The sequence below is a fragment of the Aptenodytes patagonicus genome, chromosome 1 (genome assembly GCF_965638725.1).
Source record: "Aptenodytes patagonicus chromosome 1, bAptPat1.pri.cur, whole genome shotgun sequence".
NCBI lineage: Eukaryota > Metazoa > Chordata > Aves > Sphenisciformes > Spheniscidae > Aptenodytes > Aptenodytes patagonicus.
The window spans coordinates 13,561,409-13,583,659 of record NC_134949.1 but is presented as its reverse complement, the minus strand read 5'-3'; the positions used below and the strand labels follow the sequence as shown (position 1 = coordinate 13,583,659).

At 39.2% G+C, this 22,251-nt stretch overlaps 2 protein-coding genes across 6 annotated transcripts in view; one reads left to right on the top strand and one right to left on the bottom strand.

Annotated features, from left to right (window-relative positions):
* Positions 1–959: 959 nt before the first annotated feature.
* Positions 960–11,489, bottom strand: ARMC10 (armadillo repeat containing 10). Of its 5 annotated transcripts, none has more exons than XM_076328091.1 (6): positions 11,464–11,489; positions 8,331–8,476; positions 7,041–7,175; positions 5,544–5,720; positions 4,387–4,458; positions 960–3,107 (listed from the first exon to the last, which is right to left on the bottom strand). In XM_076328091.1, exons 2-6 carry the CDS (start codon positions 8,445–8,447, stop codon positions 2,853–2,855), a joined length of 756 nt encoding a protein of 251 aa, XP_076184206.1. In that variant the 5' UTR covers positions 8,448–8,476; positions 11,464–11,489; the 3' UTR covers positions 960–2,852. The 5 variants fall into 5 exon arrangements, with proteins under 5 accessions (XP_076184206.1, XP_076184224.1, XP_076184216.1 ...); XM_076328109.1 differs by lacking the exon at positions 11,464–11,489 and adding an exon at positions 10,440–10,609; XM_076328101.1 differs by lacking the exon at positions 11,464–11,489 and adding an exon at positions 10,389–10,417.
* FBXL13 (F-box and leucine rich repeat protein 13) overlaps positions 10,980–22,251 on the top strand; it is a 100,243-nt gene continuing 88,971 nt past the window's right edge. The window contains exons 1-4 of the mRNA XM_076328132.1: positions 10,980–11,055; positions 17,711–17,814; positions 20,401–20,494; positions 21,901–21,968. Of these exons, the coding sequence (XP_076184247.1) occupies positions 10,981–11,055; positions 17,711–17,814; positions 20,401–20,494; positions 21,901–21,968 (341 nt within the window). The 5' untranslated portion in view covers position 10,980. The remainder of the gene's footprint in view (positions 11,056–17,710; positions 17,815–20,400; positions 20,495–21,900; positions 21,969–22,251) is intronic.

The window sequence follows — 22,251 nt, the reverse complement described above, 5'->3', positions numbered from 1 at the left end:
TTTAAAGACATGAACTTCTGGCAACTGATTAAAACCAGTTAATGAGATTTCATGCTAGGAGCAAACAAGTAATCTTTTAACTGTTGACAGTTACCTTTTAAAAATTTGTATCAGGAAGTCCTAGAGGTCTTAAAGATCTTAATACCAAGAGAACAGCACAAGGAAGCAAAGATCAGTTAGTCCAAGTTCATGCTGAGGAAGTTCTGGAACAGAGGATTACACTTGTATGCAAGAAAAAGTAGCTTATATTCCTTTGGTGGGATTCATATTTGACAAACATCAAGATTCTTTCTTTGAAAAGGTAATTCTAGTAGGGTCTAGATGTATTCACCAGAATGTGTTCAAAACTGGTTTAAAACTACTCTCAGTTGTTCAGTATTGATTTGGGGAGGGTATCGCAGATGAAGTCTCTGTTGGGCCTCATATTTACAAAACGGCTTCAATAACAATTTGGATAACATAATGCATATTACATGTTCATAATATTGTGGAGGACATCAAGCTGCAGGATGTTTTGAGTACTTTGAAGGACATGGTTAAAATTGAACTTGGGGTTTCTTCAGTTTTCAAAATCATCAATAGACTATTCTGTAAAATTCTGTACTTTAGAAAGAAAGAGTGAAACTAAAATACAGAATACCTAGATAAACAGCCGCATAGCAGAGAAGTACTGACTTACAAGGACCAGAGACCACATGTCAGTAATGGCATACATTTTGGTTTGGATCTATTAATTCACAGCATTTGTATGTAGAACGGTGACTGTTACGCTTTGCTTGGTGCTGGTAAGATTCCGTCTAGGGTGTGGGGTGGGGGATAAAAAAAATTAGACACACTTGTGTGAAGACACTTTGGAGGGTCTTGCATGACTTCAAAACTTCTCAACAGCATTGTTCTATGAAGAAAGCATTTAAAAATAGCTCTTTCTAGACCAGAAAAGGAAGACTGAGACAACACTGTAACAAGTTTTCATGTATTTTTAGAAAAGGGGAGAATGGTCACTTGTTTCTGTCAGCTATCAAAGCAAAGGATAAGAGATCAACTTTACTTATCAAAAAGATGATGTTTGAAAAACTTATTTTTAGGTTGGAGAACATGGAGAGGGACATCTAGACATCTCCATTGCTGAGCTTAAGAAAACATAAATATATATATCTATCTCAGATATACCTAGAACAGACTAGTCTCAGTTCTTGTGTCAGAAGAGAAAGGTGGGATTGGTAAATTCTTAGTGTCTGACCTAGCCTTTATTTTTCTTTGTTAAATACAGAAGCAGAAAAAAATGAAGGAAAAAAAAAAGCTACGAAAAGTGGCAAAACATTAAGTGATTGTAATGTAATTTGCTTATTACAACATGAAGAGTGTTTCTGGAGCAGCGGGAAGGAGAAAAGGAAGTTCACTGTCAATGCAGCGATTGTCAGGGTTCTGACTGGGAATCATGCCAACTTCTATTTCTGCCTTAATTGTATTCCTGAGGAGTTAAAACTACCTATGTAGATAATAAATTAGATACATGTAGCTTTACCCCTGTATTGATCAGGGCATAGATATGTTGTATTTTCAAGGTCACATTTTTCTTGCAGTTTTAGCTATTTGCAAAGTTGCCTACCGAAAATAAAAAATATATTGAATTACAGGAGAAGAGGGCAATATTTTATTAACAGCAGAGTGGGTATATTAACTGAGAAAGATGAAGCATCTGGTAACAGTTTAGGTAATACAGCTCTCTTAAAAATGGTACAAGGTGGAAAACTTCTTTTCTAGCCTCCACATCTGATGCTTTTTTTACTGTCTCTATAATGTGGTGTTCAGGAAGTTTTAGTAGTCTCGTTTTACTCTGTTTTCTACTACGTTTTATGTTCATCAGTGAAACTTCCTGCAGGTTCTTTTACAATGATGTTTATATGTATTCCAGTTCATTTTGAATTAACGCTGCACTGATGTCTAAAACTTTATGGGGGCTAACTCAACAGAAGCACTTACTCCGATGACATGCCAGTTGCAGAGAAAAAGGAGTAAAGCTCTCCAAGGAAAGTGGGCTCGAGGGCTGCTGCAGAACAGGAAGCTTTTGTAAAAAATACATAAGATACTGCTTTTGTAGACTTTTTATAAAGATGAGAATGTTGAATTGCAGCTGCAGATAATCTTTGACTCATAATAAAATATTTTGAAAAATGTGTGCTTTCCTTAAAATGACAATTTAAAGCAAGATAAAATCCTTTTGATTTTTTTCAAGTGTGGAAACCTTGCATGGTTGTGGTTAACTCCGCTGCAGTTTGGCTAAATGGAATGGATATACTAAGCATATGAGAATGTAGTTTTAGAATACATTCTGTGCAGGTAAGGTAAAAAAACATAGGCTGGGTAACTTTAATATGCAGCTTTCATTGAAAATACTGATTTTGTAGGAAGCCAATGGTAGTCTGGTATTGTTTTTATTTATTATTTTCTAAGATTTGGCTGCACCTATTTAGTAGATATCAGATTAATAAAATGTAAATGCCTAATTGCTAATTCCTAAATCTTTAATGCACCATTCTATAGAGGTGTTTATTCAACAGCTGTAAATATTTAAGGCAACAAAAATTTTGACATTGCGAAGAATATTTCAATTGACTTTACCCATCCATTTAGAACGTTCACTGTACGTATGAAAGTTTTCATGTTTTGAACTATTCCTCGCTCTCTATATTAAATACATTGCATTCTCTCGTGTAGTAACTGATTTGTGCCTAGTAATACAGTAGTATTCAGTAATTTTTTTGGTTGTCTTTTTGTTTGCTGGGGTTTTTTTAGCATAGCATTCTTAAGATTAGATTTTTCATCAGGTCAGTCTTTTTTTACAAAAATTACTATTGTGTTAATATTTTCACAACTTGCTCTTTCACTTCTGTATCGGGGTGATGCAATAAAGATGCCAGTTTCTGAGCGAATGGGGTAGAGTCCCTGCAGAGTGTAAAGAAAATTGAATCTTCACTGTATTGGTCCTGAATCATGGTGCCATCTTCATTGTTCATGTTCTTTTTCAAGTTTGCTGCAAATGCCAGGCCTCTAAGCAGAATATCTCTGTTTATACAGGTGTCAAAAAGTAACAGCAATGATGGCACCTAGGATATTCAAGAAATAATCCATACTTAATCACCAGCAGTAAGTACACGTAACTAAATCTAACTTTAAAAAAATGGAAGACAAAAAATCTGCACCTAAACCATCTAAAACAGAAACCCTATGAAATATCCGAACTCCATATGCTGTGAAAGCATGCCAGAAACTTGCACAGCGTGCACATTTCCTCTTTAGAAAAAGACTGGCTTGTGCATCACCGGCTAATAAATGCTTTGTACTTTCAACCTCCAAAATGTGGCTGTCTGGAAAATTCCCATTTGGAAGAGAGGGTTTGCTTTCCTCCTCAATAATGCTGCTTTTGCCTTTTGCAGTGATCTGAATGTTTTTGTGTTAGCACATCTGATAAACGAGAAAAGGATACACTTTTAACAGAGAACTGAATATTTAGCTACCCTAATCTTGTTTTAATAATGAAAAGCCGGTAGTATCCAGACTAGCTTTGCTGATGGCAGAGAGTTCAAAAATAAAAGCCACTGCATGTTTTAAGAAACTTACTCTGGGGAGGAGGATGCAGCACCATTCCAGTCCCTGGCTCTTTGTTTTGGTGTGAGGAAAGGGTATAACCGAAATAAATCCCTATGCCAAGGCCAGGAATAGCAAATGTCAGATAAAGTTCTCCACGAGGACATAGTAAGTGCACAGGGAAAGCTCACTTATAGTGCTTAGAGACAACAGTTTCATGGCTGCATCTGAGTAAAGGGGTGGGGATTTCAGTGGAATTTGGTCATCTTAGGTACAGTATGTTAGCTATAGAAACAGCTGTTGAGAAGGATCATTTACAGTACTGGTTGTATTTGATGTTTGTACCTGGTCTTCAATCTATATCCTGACTGCATGTCTGGAAGTGAAGGTTTGGGTTTGTTTCTGAAACTTATCAGGGTATGTTATATATATTACATACAGAAGTTCATGGTACTACCCCTTTGGTGGAAAGGGAAGGTGAGAACAGGCTTCTGCAAGTTGTCACTGATTATTTGGAATGGTACACGGGAAGTATGACCAACTGTCTTCAAGTGCATAGGCCCTGTGACTCTGCCTCTGCAAGTACAGTATCTGTATTACAATACACTCTGGAAGAAAGCTAGCCTGTGAAAGAATGTACACTTCTAGCTACTAACTTTAACCAGGTACTGCCTAGAATTTTACTCTGGAGTTGCATATATACTTCTAATACATCAAAATTCTTCTAATGCATGCATGTATCTACACACGTGCACATGTATAAATGCTAAAAATACAATGAAACAGCAAGAACCTTACTTGAGCTCTGAGAAGATGTCCTGTCATGGCTGGGTTTGCAGATAAGTTCACAAGTACTTTCAAAACCTGAATCTGAAATGAGGAACATACAAGTTCATTGCAAGCTCTAAAAACAGTAAGTACAGCAGTAATGGGCATCAATAATGTCAGCGTTGACTTGGAGAGGAAAAGGTAGAATGGGTCAACTAACATCTTGAGTTGTGCGCTTCAGTCTTTGGTATAGGAAAAAACAGAGCTTACGGAGTCACTAGCACATACGTACTAAGTATAGATATTTTAGAAGCAAATTGTTTGCCTTAAACATCAAAATAAGGCACAATCTATACACAACTCGCAGTAGACAAAATACGGACTATTTTTAAAATATACAGAGGATGGTTAAGTACTGTATTTTAAAATGTGATCAGAAGCATATAGAAACACGCCTTTGTATTTTCCTGGACCTTGTGACACTAATCTTTTAACTAAACACTAGGAAAAGGCCAAATGCTATTTATTGTACTTCAGTAAAATAGGTCTGCTAAGTTTAGTGGAAATTTGTGTTTTGGAAAACTAGTTTTGATCTGATAGAGCAACTGAGTACATTGATACTGATGGCGCTGTGACATCTTGAATAAACACTGAATTTGGTCCCTGTTTGAAGCTTTTCTCTTCTTTCAATATTACAATAATTCACAAATAAGCACAGTTTCCCATTGCAGTCACTAGGGTTGCAAGAGATGTAACAAGCGTAAGGGAGCAGAAATCCATAACTGAGGTTATTGCTGCTTGGCATATTTCCCTAGAGAGATTCATGCATCAGTGAAGCTTTTCACATGCAGATCCTCCTTGCTCTGTGATGCAGTAGCAATGTTTAGCGAGCAGAAGAGAATTCTGGAGTTGCTATAGCAAAGGCGTAGGACAATAGCAGTGCACAGAGCACTGGTGGGGTACAGCTTTAGCCCAACGGTTCCACTATCAAGATTCCCTTCCTCCCCTCTTTCTGAATTCACATTGAGAAAGTAATATAGATCCGTATTTTATGGATTTTGTGTACTATCTGCTATCATTAATGAATACTTGATTTTCTAAGCACAGTCTAAACCATTTTACAAAAAGAGTAAAAAGGCAAGTAAAGCAGCTTCATAAATGGTTTGTAACAATACACTACCCAGTACCTGTGTCCTTTCAGTTCCTTCTGAAAGCAAATGAAGAAAGCATGGAATTGAGTTTATCATCTTATGGTGGTAGTCACTGGTAACAGACATATTTGTCAACAACCTGAGTCCAGCTAGCTGCAGATCAGAGTTCAGGGGAGCTGACTCAACGTTCCTACAAACTTGCGTAATATATACCTGGGGAAAAAGGGAAGGAGATAAAGAGAAGACTTTTTTGATACAAGCAGATTTTCTATTCACAAATAGTATCAGTGGCCTAGTCACAATAGCGTAAATACCTCTTGAACACTGCTGGCTGAATACATAACCTGATCAAGGTTCTTGGAAACAAGTACTTTTTTGTTTTGTTTTGAATATATTCAAACATTTTATTGGCATGATAGAAGCAGATGTTACAGAGTTATGCTCACTAACCTTCCTGAAGCATAAATTGCTCTGGAAACCCAAATTACTTTGACTCCATCTCAGAAGTGGCACGTTTGCTTTAAGGAGTTATTTAAAAATCACTTACAGCAACCAACGTCTTCTTAAATGTTGACAACAAGCTAAGGACAAGTCTTGGAATGAAATCCTTTCTTCCAACCATGTGGCCCATTCACTGGAGTACTCCTCAGGAACAGTGATGACAACTGACACTGACAACTACTTTTTGCCAAATTTTCTTCTAGATGACAGTATACAATGAATCTTGGAATCCTAACTAAGAAAAAAATTACTTTGCCTTTACCAAAGGAGTTGTTTTCTACCTATATGCCTATATAAATATTTGCTGTTGGCAAGCACTACTTTAAAAAAAGTTGCTCATCACTAAAGATGCTGCAAACTACCACATACAGTCAAACGGCCTTTTTATCAAGCTAATGAAAAAACTAGTAAAAATCTTCAAATCTGCATCAGCTCACTGCTTGGACGCTCCTTGATCTATTGATTAATCTGATAATATCAAAAGTGGATGCTTTTTTGATGGTTGGTCCTTTCATAGCCATACCATATATTTACCAGCAGGACTTGTTACCGTTATTACATGCTATTCTTTTAAGGTGAAAGTATCACCCTGAAAAATTGGTCTTATACAAACCCAGGGAATCAGTTACTGTTTTCTTCTCCCTTGCCTAAGGAGTCATGCTAAGTTTGGTCTGCAATCCATCCTATTAAACAACCACTGCGGATGCTCTAGACTTGTTTGGAAATCATCTTGCCTCACATAATTTCACTATAAACTTAGCAGCACAATCTCTGTTTCATAGCATTTGGTGAAAGCTGAACACAAACTGCCTAGTTTCCTAACTGTCTTTTAAAAAAAGTAAGTGCCAGTGATGCAGTGCATTTTTAAGTTATCCTTTTGGTCTTGGGATGCACAGATCATCCAGTTCTGCTGACTCGTATGTCTAACCTCAAAACATTTTGGCATCTGGCTTGTATTTAATGAATATGCTGAAAGCCCTGTACTGTCTCTCGTGTCCCAATTACTTTGATTTTTCCCTTCAGGAAACTTACCTGTATCTCCTCCTGATTTTTAATATTCATACTCAAATTATTAAATGCATTTAGTGCTTTTTCTTTAACTTTGGGAACGCAATCTGAGAGCATCCCTCCAATAACAGAAAGGCCATCCAAATTTCGGATTATATCCTGAAATATAAAACAGATATTTAATAAGATTATTAAAAAATTTAAATGCTCAAGGCTTTCCTCAGTTTCCATTTTAATGCAAATGGAATGTGTGAATGAAGACTTCCAGAATAGACTACTCTGTTTAAAGAGAGAGTGTTTTAGGAGATACTGCTTTATTGCTTCCATTGAAATTAAGAATAGTCCTGCTTAGGGCCAAAGTATATTTGACATTATTTGACAATGGCACAACCCTTTACTTTTAAAATTTGGCCTGCAAAGCATGCTTAAAGCATTTTAGATTATAAAGAATCAAAGGTAATTATGGCATAATGAGTTTATAGAATAGCTGAGCCAGGTCACAGTACCTAAAAGTCCTGACTGAACAGAACAGAATTTCAAGATGCAGCTTTATATTATTATGAGTAGAAGTTCTAGAACTTTATCTGTCTTTTGCATTACACTTGATTTTTTTTTTAATCTTTCTCACTTAGACTCCAACCATCGACAAAAAAAACATGTACTGTTTTCAAGAAAATGATGAATGGGCCAATGGGCCTTGGGATTCAGTTACATTTTGTTCTGACAGATTTATATTAAGAAAACGGTTCTGAGAAGCCAGAATAGACAGCTGTCGGAAGTACCATAACAAAAAGGGGGGGGGAAAAAAGGGACCCTGGAGGTTAAACCTTTGCAAAGGCATGAAAATCTGCATCCAGCTCAAAGTTTTTCTGCATCTCATTTCCAACTGATTCAAAGAGACCTGGACAGTTGGAAAGTTGCTAAGATGCAAATGGCATACAACTCTGTAAAGATAAAAAATTAGTTTCAATTATTCAGTAAATTTCAGATCTGATCCTGAAAGCATTTAACCCTTCTCCAATTCAACCCTTGCATTAACGTTACATAACTGTGAGCAACAAAAGATAGAAAGATATTTACAGCACTTTGAAAATACAGAACTCTGTACAGACTTTAAGTTATACAAACATTAAGCTTAGATAAATTTTGTGAAGCTGGTAAATTATATTACTTGGGCTAGCAGAAATTAAGGCATTTTAGAACACAACCTATCGTAGCTCTCAGTCCTGTGTCACTCTTCAGCAAAACAGCACCTCTCATCTTCCATACTGACTGGTATTGAAACACTGGTGTCTTCTACAGAACAATACTTACTTGATTTACAGAGAAGGCAGCACTGTTGCTGAGAGTGATTAAAGCTTGCTCTTGAATTAATGGATCATCTGTGGCCTGGAGCAAATGAATAAGTTTCTGTAGAGCATCCGCATCCATGGTATGGGTTGACACCAGAGGACTGCTGTCTGTCAGTGTTTAAAATGAAATACTTGATACCAAGTTTGAGACATTTCACTTAGTTACCACTTAACGTTTTTTACAAAGCTGAGGTTTAGCTCTCAGTTGTAGGACACGTTGTTCTAAGTTTGATTGTACCCAACCATCATATCATGGCAAAAAGACTGTGTTTTACAACAGCCAGACTTCCACCCTTTTTCCCGAGTCCTCTGACTACCTCTTGTCAAAATAGAAAATAAAAGGAATACATAGTGAGAGCTTGGGGTACGTTACTATTTGGTTAACAAACTGCAAACCTCCCCTTCAAAATTGTTAGGAATATTCACCAAACATGATAATTTTTTTCCTTGTGTTGCCTGAAATGAAATGTGGAAATCTGCCTGGACACTGTAGGAAAAGAAAATAAAACTTCTGACTCGCAGACTACTGCTTCTAGAAATTATGATAATGACATTTTGCTAGTACCCTGAGGTCCTTTGACAAAGTAATAGCCACAATGTTAAGAATGGTGTCACTCGGCCAACTGAGGCAGGCTGTTTCTGAGTCAGAATGATGTTATGGAGTACCTGGCTTTCATAAAAGGGTGACACAAATGCCATCAAAGACCATTTTCAGCCATGAAAACGGTTGGAGGCAGAACTATTTAGCTAGCCAAACAGCCTGAAGACCCAATCTATGACTACTGGACTAGTCATAGATGACTCGAGATGACTTTTGAGAAGCTAACCAGTCCTTTATAATTCCACATATTTGCTGCCACCATCTCACCAGGCAAACACCATAGTATTCTTCGGGGGAAAAAAAAGAAGGTCAAACTTAATTACGACAATCCAAAAGCTAGCTTGAAAAACAAAATTGTTCTTTATCCTCATCTAAACACTTTGTTTAGCCTTGAATTATAGGGGGAACACAAATAACTTTAATAGCAGAATAGCAAATCAGCCCATTAAGTAAATACACTGATTGGACATATGCTTTAGGGGACTTAAAAAAATGAATTAGGCTTTTTTAAAAATCAAACATGCTCTGGAGTCCTGCAAAAACATCGCGCGGCTATTAGCGGGCCGATAAGCAGTACAGCGGTACCCCCTCACACCGGGAGCAGATGTCTTCGAGGCCACAGGCGGGCAGCGGCCCGGAGCCGCGCTCTAGAGGCGCGGGCAGCGGCCCGGCGGGGGCTGGAAACCCGCCCCGGGCCCCGCCACGGCTGCGCGGGGCCTCCTCCGCGTTCACCGGCGCAGCGCAGGCCCGGCCGCGGCCGCTCGGCCTGCAGCCACGCAGCGGCGCCCCCGCCCGCCCTGCGCCTCACCTGACGGCGGGGCCCGGGCCGCCCCGGCCGCAGCGCGCTGTCCCCGCCGGCCGCCCGCCGCCAGCCGCCAGAGGCAGTAGCAAGCGCCCGCCCCGAGCGCGATCGCCGCCGCCGCCCTCGCCGCCGCCGCCGCCCCCCGCGGCTCCCCCATTTCCCCCGGGCGCGCCGCCCGCCCGCGTAAGCCACCGCCCCATCCGGCGCGGCTCATCTCCGGCCGCCCTTCTCTCCTGCCGCCGGGCCCTGGGGCCCGCGGCTCTGCCCTGCTGAGGGACTTCAGGGGTGCTGACCCGACAGTGCGGTGTGTGGTGTGAGGGGGAGTCCTCAGCCTGCTGGGCTGCAGCGAAACGCAAATCCACGTAGCGACGATGCGATGCAGCTTTGGTTTGAAGGGAAAAAATAACCCGTGCCCCCAAGCCAGCCCGACCACCTGCAGCACCTACCGAAACAGGCTTCCCCTTTGGGAAGGCTGCTGCAGCCAGGTACCTGGGAGGAAAATAAAAATGCACTTTTTTATAGCTACTAAGCTATTTATAAAGACATTAATTAGACACCCCCCCCCCCAATCTATTTAAAGTTTTAACAAAATACAGCAATGTATTAAAAATACATACGCTGAAAACATTTGCCTCAGGGGTATGTATATCTGCTGGCCAAGTCCTTACCCTGCTAGCGCTGCCTGTGCTTGTTGGCTTTGAATACTAACGCAAGGCCATGGTTTCCCAGCTGCCATCTTAGCTGCTGCCCTCTCGGACACCTAACGTCTGCAAATGTGCCGGGCCTCCATGGCGCGCACTGGCAGCAGCAGCAGCAAACACCGGTAGCGCTTAGCTCGGCTGAAAACCAGGCTAGGGTGGAGAGCCAAGGCATTGGCAAGGAAATCCTGGTAGTGCAGGGCTGGAAGGGCTCTCCAGGACCACGCAGAGTAGTACTTGGCAGATACTCCTCTCTCTGCCTCAGTACGTGAAAGCCTTTCTACCGCTCCTTGCCCCACTCGACGGGGGAGCGGGGAGCAGGCTGGGGTGGACACGGGTGCGCAGCTGTCCGTGGAGCAGGGAAAGGGTGACTGTCCCAGCCGGCTGCAGGTGCCGCGCAGGGCGCTGGCGGAGGGCGGCAGCGGGGACCGCAGGCCACCTCGGCCCGGGCAGCTGCAGGCCGCGGGCCCGTTGCTACGCGACCGCCGCCGCAGCCGGGCCCAGCGCCGCCATGGCGTCCCTCAGGACCGCCAGCCCGGAGCTCCGAGCTTACTTCAGCCGCCACAACCTCCTCGACGTCTACGAGGTAACGGTGGCAGACCCCGCGAAGGCGGACGGCTGACTCACCGCCGTCCCCCGCTGTAGCCAGCAGCGGGAAACGGCCACCTCCCTGCCCCCCCCCCGGGGCCCGCTGCCACCGCCTCCCCTCCGCCCGCCCTGGCCCGCGCCGCCTCTGGCGAACGGGGGGGGGGGAAGGGACGTCCTGAGCGTGGCGGGGTCGGCCTGCGCCATGGCGGCCCCTGCGGGGAGCACGTCGCCCCGCGGTGTGGGGGAGGCAGCCCGCTCAGACGTCCCTGGCCCTCCACAACCCGTCTGCTCGTCCTCGCTGCTCGGCAGCCTGGTCCCCACTGGAGTCGGTGGGAGCACAAGCTCCCCCGGTAGCATCCGTGGGAGGGAGGCGACCCCCCCGCCTCCCCCGAAGGGCCCCCCTTACCCTCAGCAGTGCCCCGCTACCGGCTCGTTGGGTCCCTCAGCGTTGGCCAGGGTATTTCACACACCTAACGCTGCTCTCTGCTGGTGTGGGGAATGTTTTTGTTGTTCTGCTTTTGTTAATAGCTTGCTTCAAACCATTTATGAAAACTTGGAAAATAGAAACAAGATGGAACAAGGTAATTCTGCTTCTTAATCCGTATTTAAACTCAAACGATGACTGAAATGAAGGCAAACGCAGTGAGCTGCACTGGCACCTTTCCTAGGTTTGCTTAAGTTCTTCAGTTTTAATTGCAGAAGTACCTCTACATTTCAGCTGGATACTTCCCTCCCTTTTTGAGTGCTGCGGGTACAATCCGTCGTTTTAATGGCCTGTCAAAGGTAAAGATGGCAGTGGACCACGTTTCAGATATTGGTGCATTAGATATTTATTGGCCCAGGAGTAAATAAACTTCCATGAAATGTTGGAGAGTAAAACTGTCACAACGTGAAGGACTGAGGGGGGAAACAGAGTTGGTGGGTCTGCCTTCAGGATTCTTACCTGATTCTCTGTATTTCTTTAGTTTCCTCCCTGTTTGTCGCATTCACCTCTGCCTGTTTCAAAGTCTGCAGCAGCTGTTTTTCAGTTTCCTTGAAACAAAGGCACAATGCACAAATACGAGTTTAAGAGACATCCTGATACTTTTAAGCTACCAAAAATAGGCCCCATTTGCAAGCAGCTATTACAGCCAGGATTTCCATGGAAACATTAATAAAGAAATCTTGAGCCAATTAGAATAATTATAGAGCAGCACTGCCACACAGACTGAGTACCTCTCCGGAGAGCCTGTCTCTTGATCATTCTGGTTTTTTAAGCACAGAAAAACAATAGATAAGATGTATCTGCATGAGGTGTATTTCTTGATTCAGCACTTCAAAAATAGCTTATATTTACATTTCCAAGCAAAAGTTATAAATACCTTTGTAGCAACAGTTGCATTAAGTTAATAAACTAAAAATGAAAGAATTAAGATAAAGGGAGTTTCTTAAAACCAGTTAAAAATTCACCTTGTGAGATCTTTTTATAATTTTTTTCTTGTTTCTTAGAGGTTGGTGCTTGCTGATATCTGGCCATATTTCTTATTTCATTTTATTACATTTTAATTTCTTTATGAATTTACAGTATGCTTGGTGTGAAGATAAATGAGATGATACTGGCCCCTGTATTAAGGAACATCAAAGCTAAGCCAAGACCTATGAACATTTATACACATATTCTCAAAATTAAGGATATAGAGTTCTAAAATGGCCATTTGCTTAAGTCTTTTTATGATTAGGTTGTGGTTTGGACATAGTCCAAACACAGCTGGAGTCCAAATAATCATGTCCAAATAATTTGGGATTCCCTGCTGCGTTTGAGTCTTTCGTTCTGTCCGATTTCTCTCTTTCGGTCCTCATCTAGATTTACTTTTAAACAGTATCCATAAAAAGTCAGGCAAACTATAATCCTGCAAACACTATGCGCATGAGGACTTTCACTATTGTTAGTAGCTGTATTCTTACAATGTTAAAATTAAATATGGATGCAAAGCTGGCTTAAGGTTTTTCTGCTGTATGACCCAAATGAATTTTGCTATGAAGGGTAAATGGCTAAAGTGGCCATTTAGGTAGGAAGAGGAATGGGGTTATGGCTGGAAGAGAGAAGCCAGGCTTTCTACTCTGGGTTAGTGGAAAGCTGAAACTCATGGCCAGTCCTGGCCTCATTATGTGCTTTGCACGCCCTCCTCTTTTCCTCCTCTTCCCCTCACAGGAATAGCAGCAGCAGACCAGACTTTCTGGGTCTCCAGAAGAGACAAAGTTGACAACCGTTTTGTCACAGTTTTGCATCGGTTTCGTTATCACTGTTAATTGGCTGCTTTGGGCTGCTGCCCACCTTGCTAGAACTCCTCGTGGGAATGGCAGGCTTTTACTGTCTTTGCAAAATGCATCTGGTTTTAGGGTGTAGTCTCTTATTGCAGATAGACATGAAATAATATTTAGTATTTATAACACTGCATTGACATTTAAGCAAGGTGTTACGGAGTAGCTAAAATGTATAAATGGTAATGTAATTTGAATATACAGTGAACAGCACATCTTCAGCACTGGAAGCATGAGGCTGGGAAATAACACATTTGTAGCAACAAATCAAGATAAAATTCATATCTTTCTTGGTAAATTTTTTTTGTATATTGATCTCATACTACTTCTTGTAATAGTCATCATCATCGTAATGCTTAGAAACCTAGGTAATGACTCAGGATATTATGTTGTGCTAGGTGCTGTACATTTATCAAAAGATGTTCCCTGCCCAAGTGCCTTATAAGCTGATGGTGAGTCAGCAAATGGACATAAGAAACACAAATGGGCATGAAAAACACAAAGATACAGTAAGATCATTATTGGTGAGCAGGGAGAGGCAGTAGTCACAACACATCAAAACCAACCATGGGCAAAGGCTTTTATCCAAGCTTCAGAGAAAAGAGAGTCTTTGTGGAGACTGTTTAATTCATTTTTTGATATTCAGCAGGAAAACACACAGTCTCTTGATTTTAGTAGGTGCTTCTGGAAAAGCACTGCACATTATGAGGGTTTGCAAGAAAACAACAGGAGTTGTTAACAAAACTACACCCAATGGCATCTACCGATTCTGGATAGCTTATGGGGTTTGGGAGAATCACTAAGTTTAAAACTTGTTATATCTCTAATAAATTACTATTGGGTAGATGCTGTGTTGGTTTGTCCAGGACTAGGAATAAGAGAAAATGATAAAAATATACCACTGTTAAGAATTTTTGGTAAAAATGAGTATGTTGTGTTTAGATTACCTGATTTTTGAGGCATAGAACTTAGATCTTGAAACTTTTTGCTTTGAAAACTTCGTAGACAAGACATGGATGTTTCTTCGTCCTCTTAGGAAATATTTTCTAAGGCACAGCTGATAGTCATCATCCATGCCACCCAGTCATGCTGTCTATTTGGTGTTAGAAATAAATAGAAGTTGCTGTTTAGAAAATGTCTGTTAACATCAACAAAACTATTGCTCTGTGTACTGAGGTAATTTCAGTTATGAAAAAATGTTATAGCTGAAGAGTTTGTAAAACTCGTTGGATATCAGTATCAAATATTTTATTTTATTCAGATGATCAATATGCTGATCCTCAATAGCTCTCTTTCACACATGAATAAGGAATAAGAATATATATATGTAGGCATGAATGTATTTTTAACAGTTGCTAAATGTACACAGGAAGGGAGGCTGAAATTGGTTCTTCCATTACTGAGCTTTAAACTGAATGCTGCATGATTTTAGGACTTTTCCTTTGTGAACTTTTAAACAACAGATGAGCTTTTTCAGACTGATGAATAGAAGCAGTTCATATGAAAACTGACCTAAATATTTAATTCTAGTCTGATAACTTAGTTCCACTGTGGCAGTTTTGTTGGGCTTTTTTGTTCTTTTTTTTAAATACTTGTTTGGTAGTTGGTTATCTGGGGGTTGTGATGATATGTGACTAATGATCATTTGATGTATGAGTATACTTTTAGTTGTTTAATGTTATGAATAAATAAAATGTATAGGTTGAGAAAAATTGTAGATGGACACTTTCAAATTGTTGAGACTCTTGTAGAAGTCTAATAGAAAGAGCCAGACTTGTACAGGTTTGGCTTAATTGTTTTCGGTTTTACACCTGGCCCAAGCATCACTGAAGAGTACCTGAATGAGGATTGCAAGACCAGGTGTTACAATTCCTTCCTTATTTAAGTTTTATAAAGGAATTCCCAACTGTTAAACAGAGGCCTTGCACTCCAGTATATGGTTGGATAGTTTGGATTTCCTGTGTTGGAGACCTTTCAGAACATCCAAAGGAAGAAAAGTTGTTTGTGTTTGTTTGAAAAAGGGGATGGGGGGGGGGCGGAATGGCATTCGTATGGCAGACACGTACTGGCTTAATCCAGCAGAGGGAGTAGCCGACCAGCGTTGGGATTGGCTTTGGGAAATCTGTCCATAGGAAAATTTGTGATGAAAGCCATTTAACTGCCTGTATATTATTTAAAATGATATTACCTGTCATGAATTACAACGATAAGTGGTAGATTTATAATATTTTCTTAATATAGTCAACCATCAAGATTTACCTTGCAAATTACATTTTTGTTAAGAAGATTGAAGAGATGCCAAGGTGGGAATCAGTGTATTGATTAGTGTTATAAATATTCAAGGCATCTAAACTGAAGGCAGTTGCCTTTCGTTGTGTCTGTGCATAAAGAAATATTTTTCTTCGCCTTTTCATATTGGTCTTAGAATCAAAGAATCATAGAATCATAGAACAGTTTGGGTTGGAAGGAACCTTCAAAGATTGTCTAGTCCGACCACCCTGCCATGGGCAGGGACATCTTTCACTAGATCAGGTTGCTCAAAGTCCCGTCCAGCCTGACTTTGATCACTTCCAGTGATGGGGCATCCACAACTTCTGTTCAATAACCTTCAGAGATCCCTTCCAGTTTACATTATTGTCCAATTCTGTTTTTACATAGTATTCTGATTAGCATGTGGAAGGCCTCTCTAGCATGCAAAAGTTTCCAGGCTGCTCCCTCCACCTGCCTGCCCTGCTTTCTGCCTCTACACGCTGAGGGTCCACTTGACAGGGTGTCTTTTCTTGCCTCTCTGTTGTGCATGGCTTTTGCTCTATATCCATAGCATGGTTTTGATTTAGAGCCTTCCTCTTTTCCCTTGTCCTCCCACCCTGATTCCTGAAAAGGATTCAAGCACATGCTCCACATTAATTTAATAATAGTAAGAGGCCATGTCTTGAAAGGAAAGTAGTATTGCATCATTTGAGTTTGTACAGTGAGTAAACCATTATATTCTTATATTGTCTCGATCCTTCAAACATGTAGCAGTTGCTTCAGATATTTCCTGGTTTTAAAATGTAGTTTTATATTTATATAGATCAGTTGTATTACAGTAATAACAAGTCAGAATCAATATGGATGTTAGAAAATGGAGAAAGTATTTCTACCCACCCATTCACAAATGCACAGGTGAAAGGCCATGGTTTGGGAAAATGAAACATGAGTGGATGGTGAGATTGCATAGTCAGAATTTTGGTGATGAGCTTATAGAAGCTAGAGCAGACTTTGAATGGCAAAATTTAGATGTGTAACATCCAGCTGCACCGTGGAGAGTGGTGGTAGTGAAAAGTGGGCGGAGGTGAAGAAAAACAGTTCTCAAAGTGTCAGGGCTGGAAGAAAATCTAAAACCTCAGATGTTGTTTTTGTGATAAAAGCTAGTTTCTTTATAACAGAGGGAAATATAAACAAAAGAGTGTGTCCCAGGGCAGCACTTTTTGCATTAATGTAGATTAATGTCTAGTTAAAGAGACACAGTCATGTTTTGAAATTTTTACCAGGCACAAAAACTTCCAGTTTATAGTTTCCATTAAATATTCACTTAAATAACTGCAATGTATCTGAGCAACCTGATCTAGTTGAAAATGTCCCTGCCCACGGCAGGGGGGTTGGACTAGATGACCTTTAAAGGTCCCTTCCAACCCAAACTATTCTATGATTCTATGAATTTGCCCATATACTTTTAAAAATCAATATACTTTGGACGTTCCTGCTGTATGTGAGCTCACAATCCAAAAATAAATTGTCTATGTCCTTTAGCTGAAGACAGCTAAAGGACAAATGAGAAAAATGTTTCATTGGTTATTGTGCATTGTTACTAAAAGATAATGCAAAGTAGTGTGATAACACAATCCTGAAAAGCAAATATTTTTTAAAACTGCATTTTGTTTTCAGTACTGGTTACAAGATCAATTTCTGGTCATGCTTCCCATTCAACACACTCCTTACTACACAGGATTAATCTTGTTTTAAATTCTGGTTTTCATTAAGTAAATAAAATTATACAATTTTCTATATATTCTTTCTTTAATGCACATTAAAAGCAATGAAATTCTTAGTAGGAATTGTTAAAGAAATACCACATATTTTATTACTATCCTAAACCCAGTGCTTTGAAGTCTAGCAGTTGAAATGTGCTGATACATGCAATATTACCTTTAAAAATTGAATGAAAGGGAAGGTAAGTGACAGAAAGAAATGCCTCTATTTTACTATATTTTAAAAGGTGCTGGTAAACTTGTGTTTATTTTAACAGTTTCATATCTAGCTGCTACTTTGCTGTTAACACAAAGGCATTAATTTGCAGTTTCTTTTTGCAGGTGCTGCTTTGTGGTGTAATTGTTATGCATCCAGAAGATCCACTTACCTTTCTAGAAGAAAAGCTCAGAGAAATAATGGAAAAGGGATTAGATGGTGTCTTATGGTACATACTAAACGTTTGTGTGTGCACTATGTGCTATATTGAACTTGGACTTTTAAAACATGCAAATGGCACAGCATCTACTGTGTAGACTGCAAGTTAAATGTTAATATTGCTTTTTTTTGCAAATATTAATGGCATATGATATTGCAAATACAGTAAGACAATATCTTCTAAAAACACAGAAAATATTTTTCTTTTGGTATCTATGGTTTTCTTGTCTACAGAGTATCTAATGAATATGCTCCTCTTTGTTTAGTTAATATATTAAACCCTTACTTTTGTGGTAATCGGAACTGAGGTAGTGTTACTTGTTATAACTTCATTGCTGTCCACGGTATATTTACCTATATGAACCAGGGATGTGGCCTTCAAGGACTGAATCATCAATTGTAGTATTTCTCTTTTTTCCTCTTCTCTGTGTGTTCTTTCACCCTTTTAAGTGAAGTCATCACAGCATGAGATAAAAAAGACTAAGACTTTAGTTCTGTTTACACTGGAATCTTCAAGAATATTGTGATTGATTCAAATGGGAGCTGGCTTTGGTCTCTAAAATATGTGCAACTTCTATAGGCTAAAAATGCCATCTGAATTTTAAAAAATATGTTTCACAGCAAGTGCTTTTTCTCAGACTTGTTAGTGCTTTTTGCCCACTGTTAGAAAAAAAGCCCTTGATTAATTTATAGTTAGTCTGTACCTGACAAAAGAGAGAAAGTGTGTATGTGTATTCTTAGCTTACTGTGCAGAAAACAAGAGGCAGAGTTTTGCATTACTTTTGAATATTGTGAGATCGTATGTTCTTACCTTTTTCTGAAGCATGTTTATTACTGTTGGTACAGCTCCTGTGAAAGTTACTTCCTCTCCTGCTTTACTTGCACATATAATTAAGTGATTTAATGGTTCAGGTGTGTTTCAAGAAAAGTTGGGTTTTGTAAATATGCCATCTTTGAGGTTTATAAATTCTGGTCCATTGAAGGTTTTGAATATCCGGAAAAAAACCTCAGTTGGTGCAGAGGGAAGAGCAACAAGCTATAATGGTATTTGCATTGACATGAATCACTAAGAAGATGGAGCACCCTCTTTTTTTACTCGCTGGACTTCATCCAAGCATGCAGTTTCATTTGTAGGTGTCAGCTGTGCAATAATCAAACCTGATGTTTTACAATTTCGTCAGGATTAAGCTGCAAGAAAAGTTTAAATATTGAGAAGAACTTCTGCTGAGATTGTAGTGCAAGGGAATAAGAAGAAAAAAGGTGAAAAAAATGTCATAACAATAAGGATGCCTGGAGGCAAAAACTCTGCTGGGGAGTGAAAGAACTTTGTACAGGAAGTACAAATGATATAAATTAAATTCTGTGTTACATGTAAACAATATAATTTTTTAGAGTTCAGGTTAAGTAGGTGTGCTGTCACTGATACAACTTTTTAGTAAGGGACTGTTCTGTTGAGATACTGAGTTCTGTAAAATGCCTTATCGTTGTCAGAAAATTGCAGTGTTCATCACTGGATTAAAACTGACCCCAAAAGATGCTACTGATCAATTTAGACAGGAGCTAGAAAAACTTAGAGAATGAGAGTTGGAAAAAAGAGGTAAGGGAATATAATGGACAAAGTCATGGTTGATGCTAGGAAAATAGGCATCTTTTGCAGTGTGAAGAAGCTGTAATTTCAAAGGGCTAGCCAGGGAGGTACTTACCTCGCTGTTATATTCTGTGCAATTGTCACTTCTGGTTGAAGTTTTCAGTAGGAAGTGGATAATAAATCCTTAATCTTTGGGCCCACTCAAGCAGAGACCTCAGGAGTTGTCTGGACCCCTAACTGCTCTGCATCCACTCATAGACTGACTTAGGTAGATTGTGGTAGCAGGTGAAATCATTACAGTGGGTGATGCAGGTTTGTGCCCTTATTGTGTCCTTTCCCTGAGGTTCTCCGTGGGGTAACACAATTCCTCGTATCACAGGGTGCACCAACAGCCTGAACCATAATGTTGAGGTTTTCTTGTTTATGTTATTCATGACGTCTTAGAAGTTGAAAACTGACTTGATTTCTCTTTTAATTTTGGCCTCTGGTAAATACTTTTTATTTCCCTATTTTTCATGGAAGCATAATGCAGCATAGTCTTTTTTATTTGGCTCTTGCAGTGTGTCTTCTTTTTTTTAAATGAAAACAAAACAGCTTACCTACCTAGACACGGCATGGCCTGTCTGCAACAGCAGGAAACATTGCTCCAACTACTGAAAATTTGAAATGGCTGTTCAGTCAATATTAAGATGAGAAACAAAATAGTATAATCTGATAGGAAATGTCCAAGATAGGTATTACATGGAATGTATTAAGCAGTGATGTACACAGTATTTCAACATAGCTCTGAGAGTAGCAATAAAACATGATAATTTGTTTTCATATTTTGTAAACACATTTTAAAAATGGCTGCTATAGGTATTTGTAATGAAAGTGATGTAGCTTTTAATCCTTTAATAACAACATTATAATACCATAACGTAACTATAATCTATTAGGTACAGAGAAAAGATGCATTTTCTTTTGGGGATACTAATGTGGTTAATATAATTTACTTCTCTTTTAAAGGTATATGAGTATTGATCTGTCCTTACACCCAAAATTAAAGAGGATTTCAGAAACTTACCTGAACACTGTTTTTGGACTAGATGGTGAACAACTGGTAAAAATCATTGAATGTTTGCATTAACTCTATGCTGAGAACAAATCTTCTAATACAGAATACTCATATTCTGTTTTTAAGTTTTCTAATGTTACTCTTCTACAGCTAAGGCAAGGAATATGATACTTTGCATTTCTTTCTATTGATGCTGATTTGTATCCAAAAACTAATGTCATCAGAGGTGAGCATAGCATCTAGGCATATGGTAGGGAACAAGTAGTTTCTGGTTTGTATTTGGTCTTAATTTAAAAAAAGAGTTCCACATAAAGATGAATCTAGTTTCAATAACATGTTTTTTCTATGCATTATTTAGTTTTGCTTAGGCTGATTCCTAAAATTACACTTGAACCGATAAATCTTGGAAAGTGCTATCAACGCTAACAATTAATCATTACAGTTAAATGCAGTATTAATGTACATAAAACAATAAGGAGGTAAACATTTTGGTTTTACTGATCCAAAAAAAGTCACCTGTAGAGAAGAAAAACTGTTATTTTAAAACATTCGGAGAAGGAGAAAGTTGCTGTGTGGCCATGCAAGGAAGCAGTCTAAGCGATTTAGTCAGTAAGTTGGCATGCAGTGTGACCAGATTTTTCTCTTAGTTACCTCTGTATAACTGTACTCAATTTTGTCTTCTCTTAGTACATCTGTACTGAGTTTACTGCAATTTCATTTCAGCTGTTTCCTCTTTTGCCAACCACTCAAATATTACATTAATCATTCTAAAAGTAGAATGATTGATTTATACAGTATATGTATAAATATACAAACATGTGGCAGTCAAATCCTCTTATAGATTTTCTTACAAGTAAGAAGAATAAATGAGATCAAAAATAGTATTTTTTGAGGCCCAGTTGCTATTTGCAACCACAATTCCTTTGCAAAGGACCGTATTTTCTTTTACAGGGATATTCTTAGCCTGTAGTCTTACACAATTTTGATTTTGTACAGGTTCTAACAGGTTTATTAAAATACCTATGAGTTATAATCGTGGTAAATGGTTTACATAGCAATGGGTCATGAAAAGATTTTTGTGAAGAGTAACTGAAGTATTTGTTTAATATGCTTAATTGGTGGATACAGCTGATCAATAAAAGAGTGGATATGAGGGATGAAAGACTGAATTTCAGTTACTGAGCTTTCCCTCAAGCACACGTATTAGTTCTGTTTCGTATGCTAATTTAGCTTTTCCTTTAACTTCTGTGTGTAAAAACAGAGGTGTAATTTGGTAGCAAAGTACTTCTAACTATACGCAGAAAATTATACTTGAACATTCGTCTCTTTAAAATAGATACATTAATTTGCACCAATCAACATGGAAAATACAAGATTTCATATTTTTTCTGTTTTAAATATTCATAATACAGCACTGTTTTGTGTACTAATGTCATAAATGATTTGTTTAGATGACTGAAGAATTATGTGCCAAAGCATGGGACTTTTACAGCAGAAACTTAATGAAGCTGTATTTTGGGTAGGTATATGCATTTTAAATATAACTCAGGAACATCTTAGGAAAAATCTTTCACCAAAGCAATATTTATGTAGTTCCTTTGAGGGAGGAAAAAGTTTTCATTTTAATAGAACAAAGTGAAGAAAGATTAGAAACTTACATTTGGTGGCTTTATTTGTCTTCAGCAGTGTTACTCTGTGTTAAAACTAGTCAATTCTGAGTTTCTGCCTGTTCCAGACCTGAACAAAGTCCTTTGACATTTCTGTACTTTAATCAGCTCTATTTGCCAGGAATGTGGTAGTAT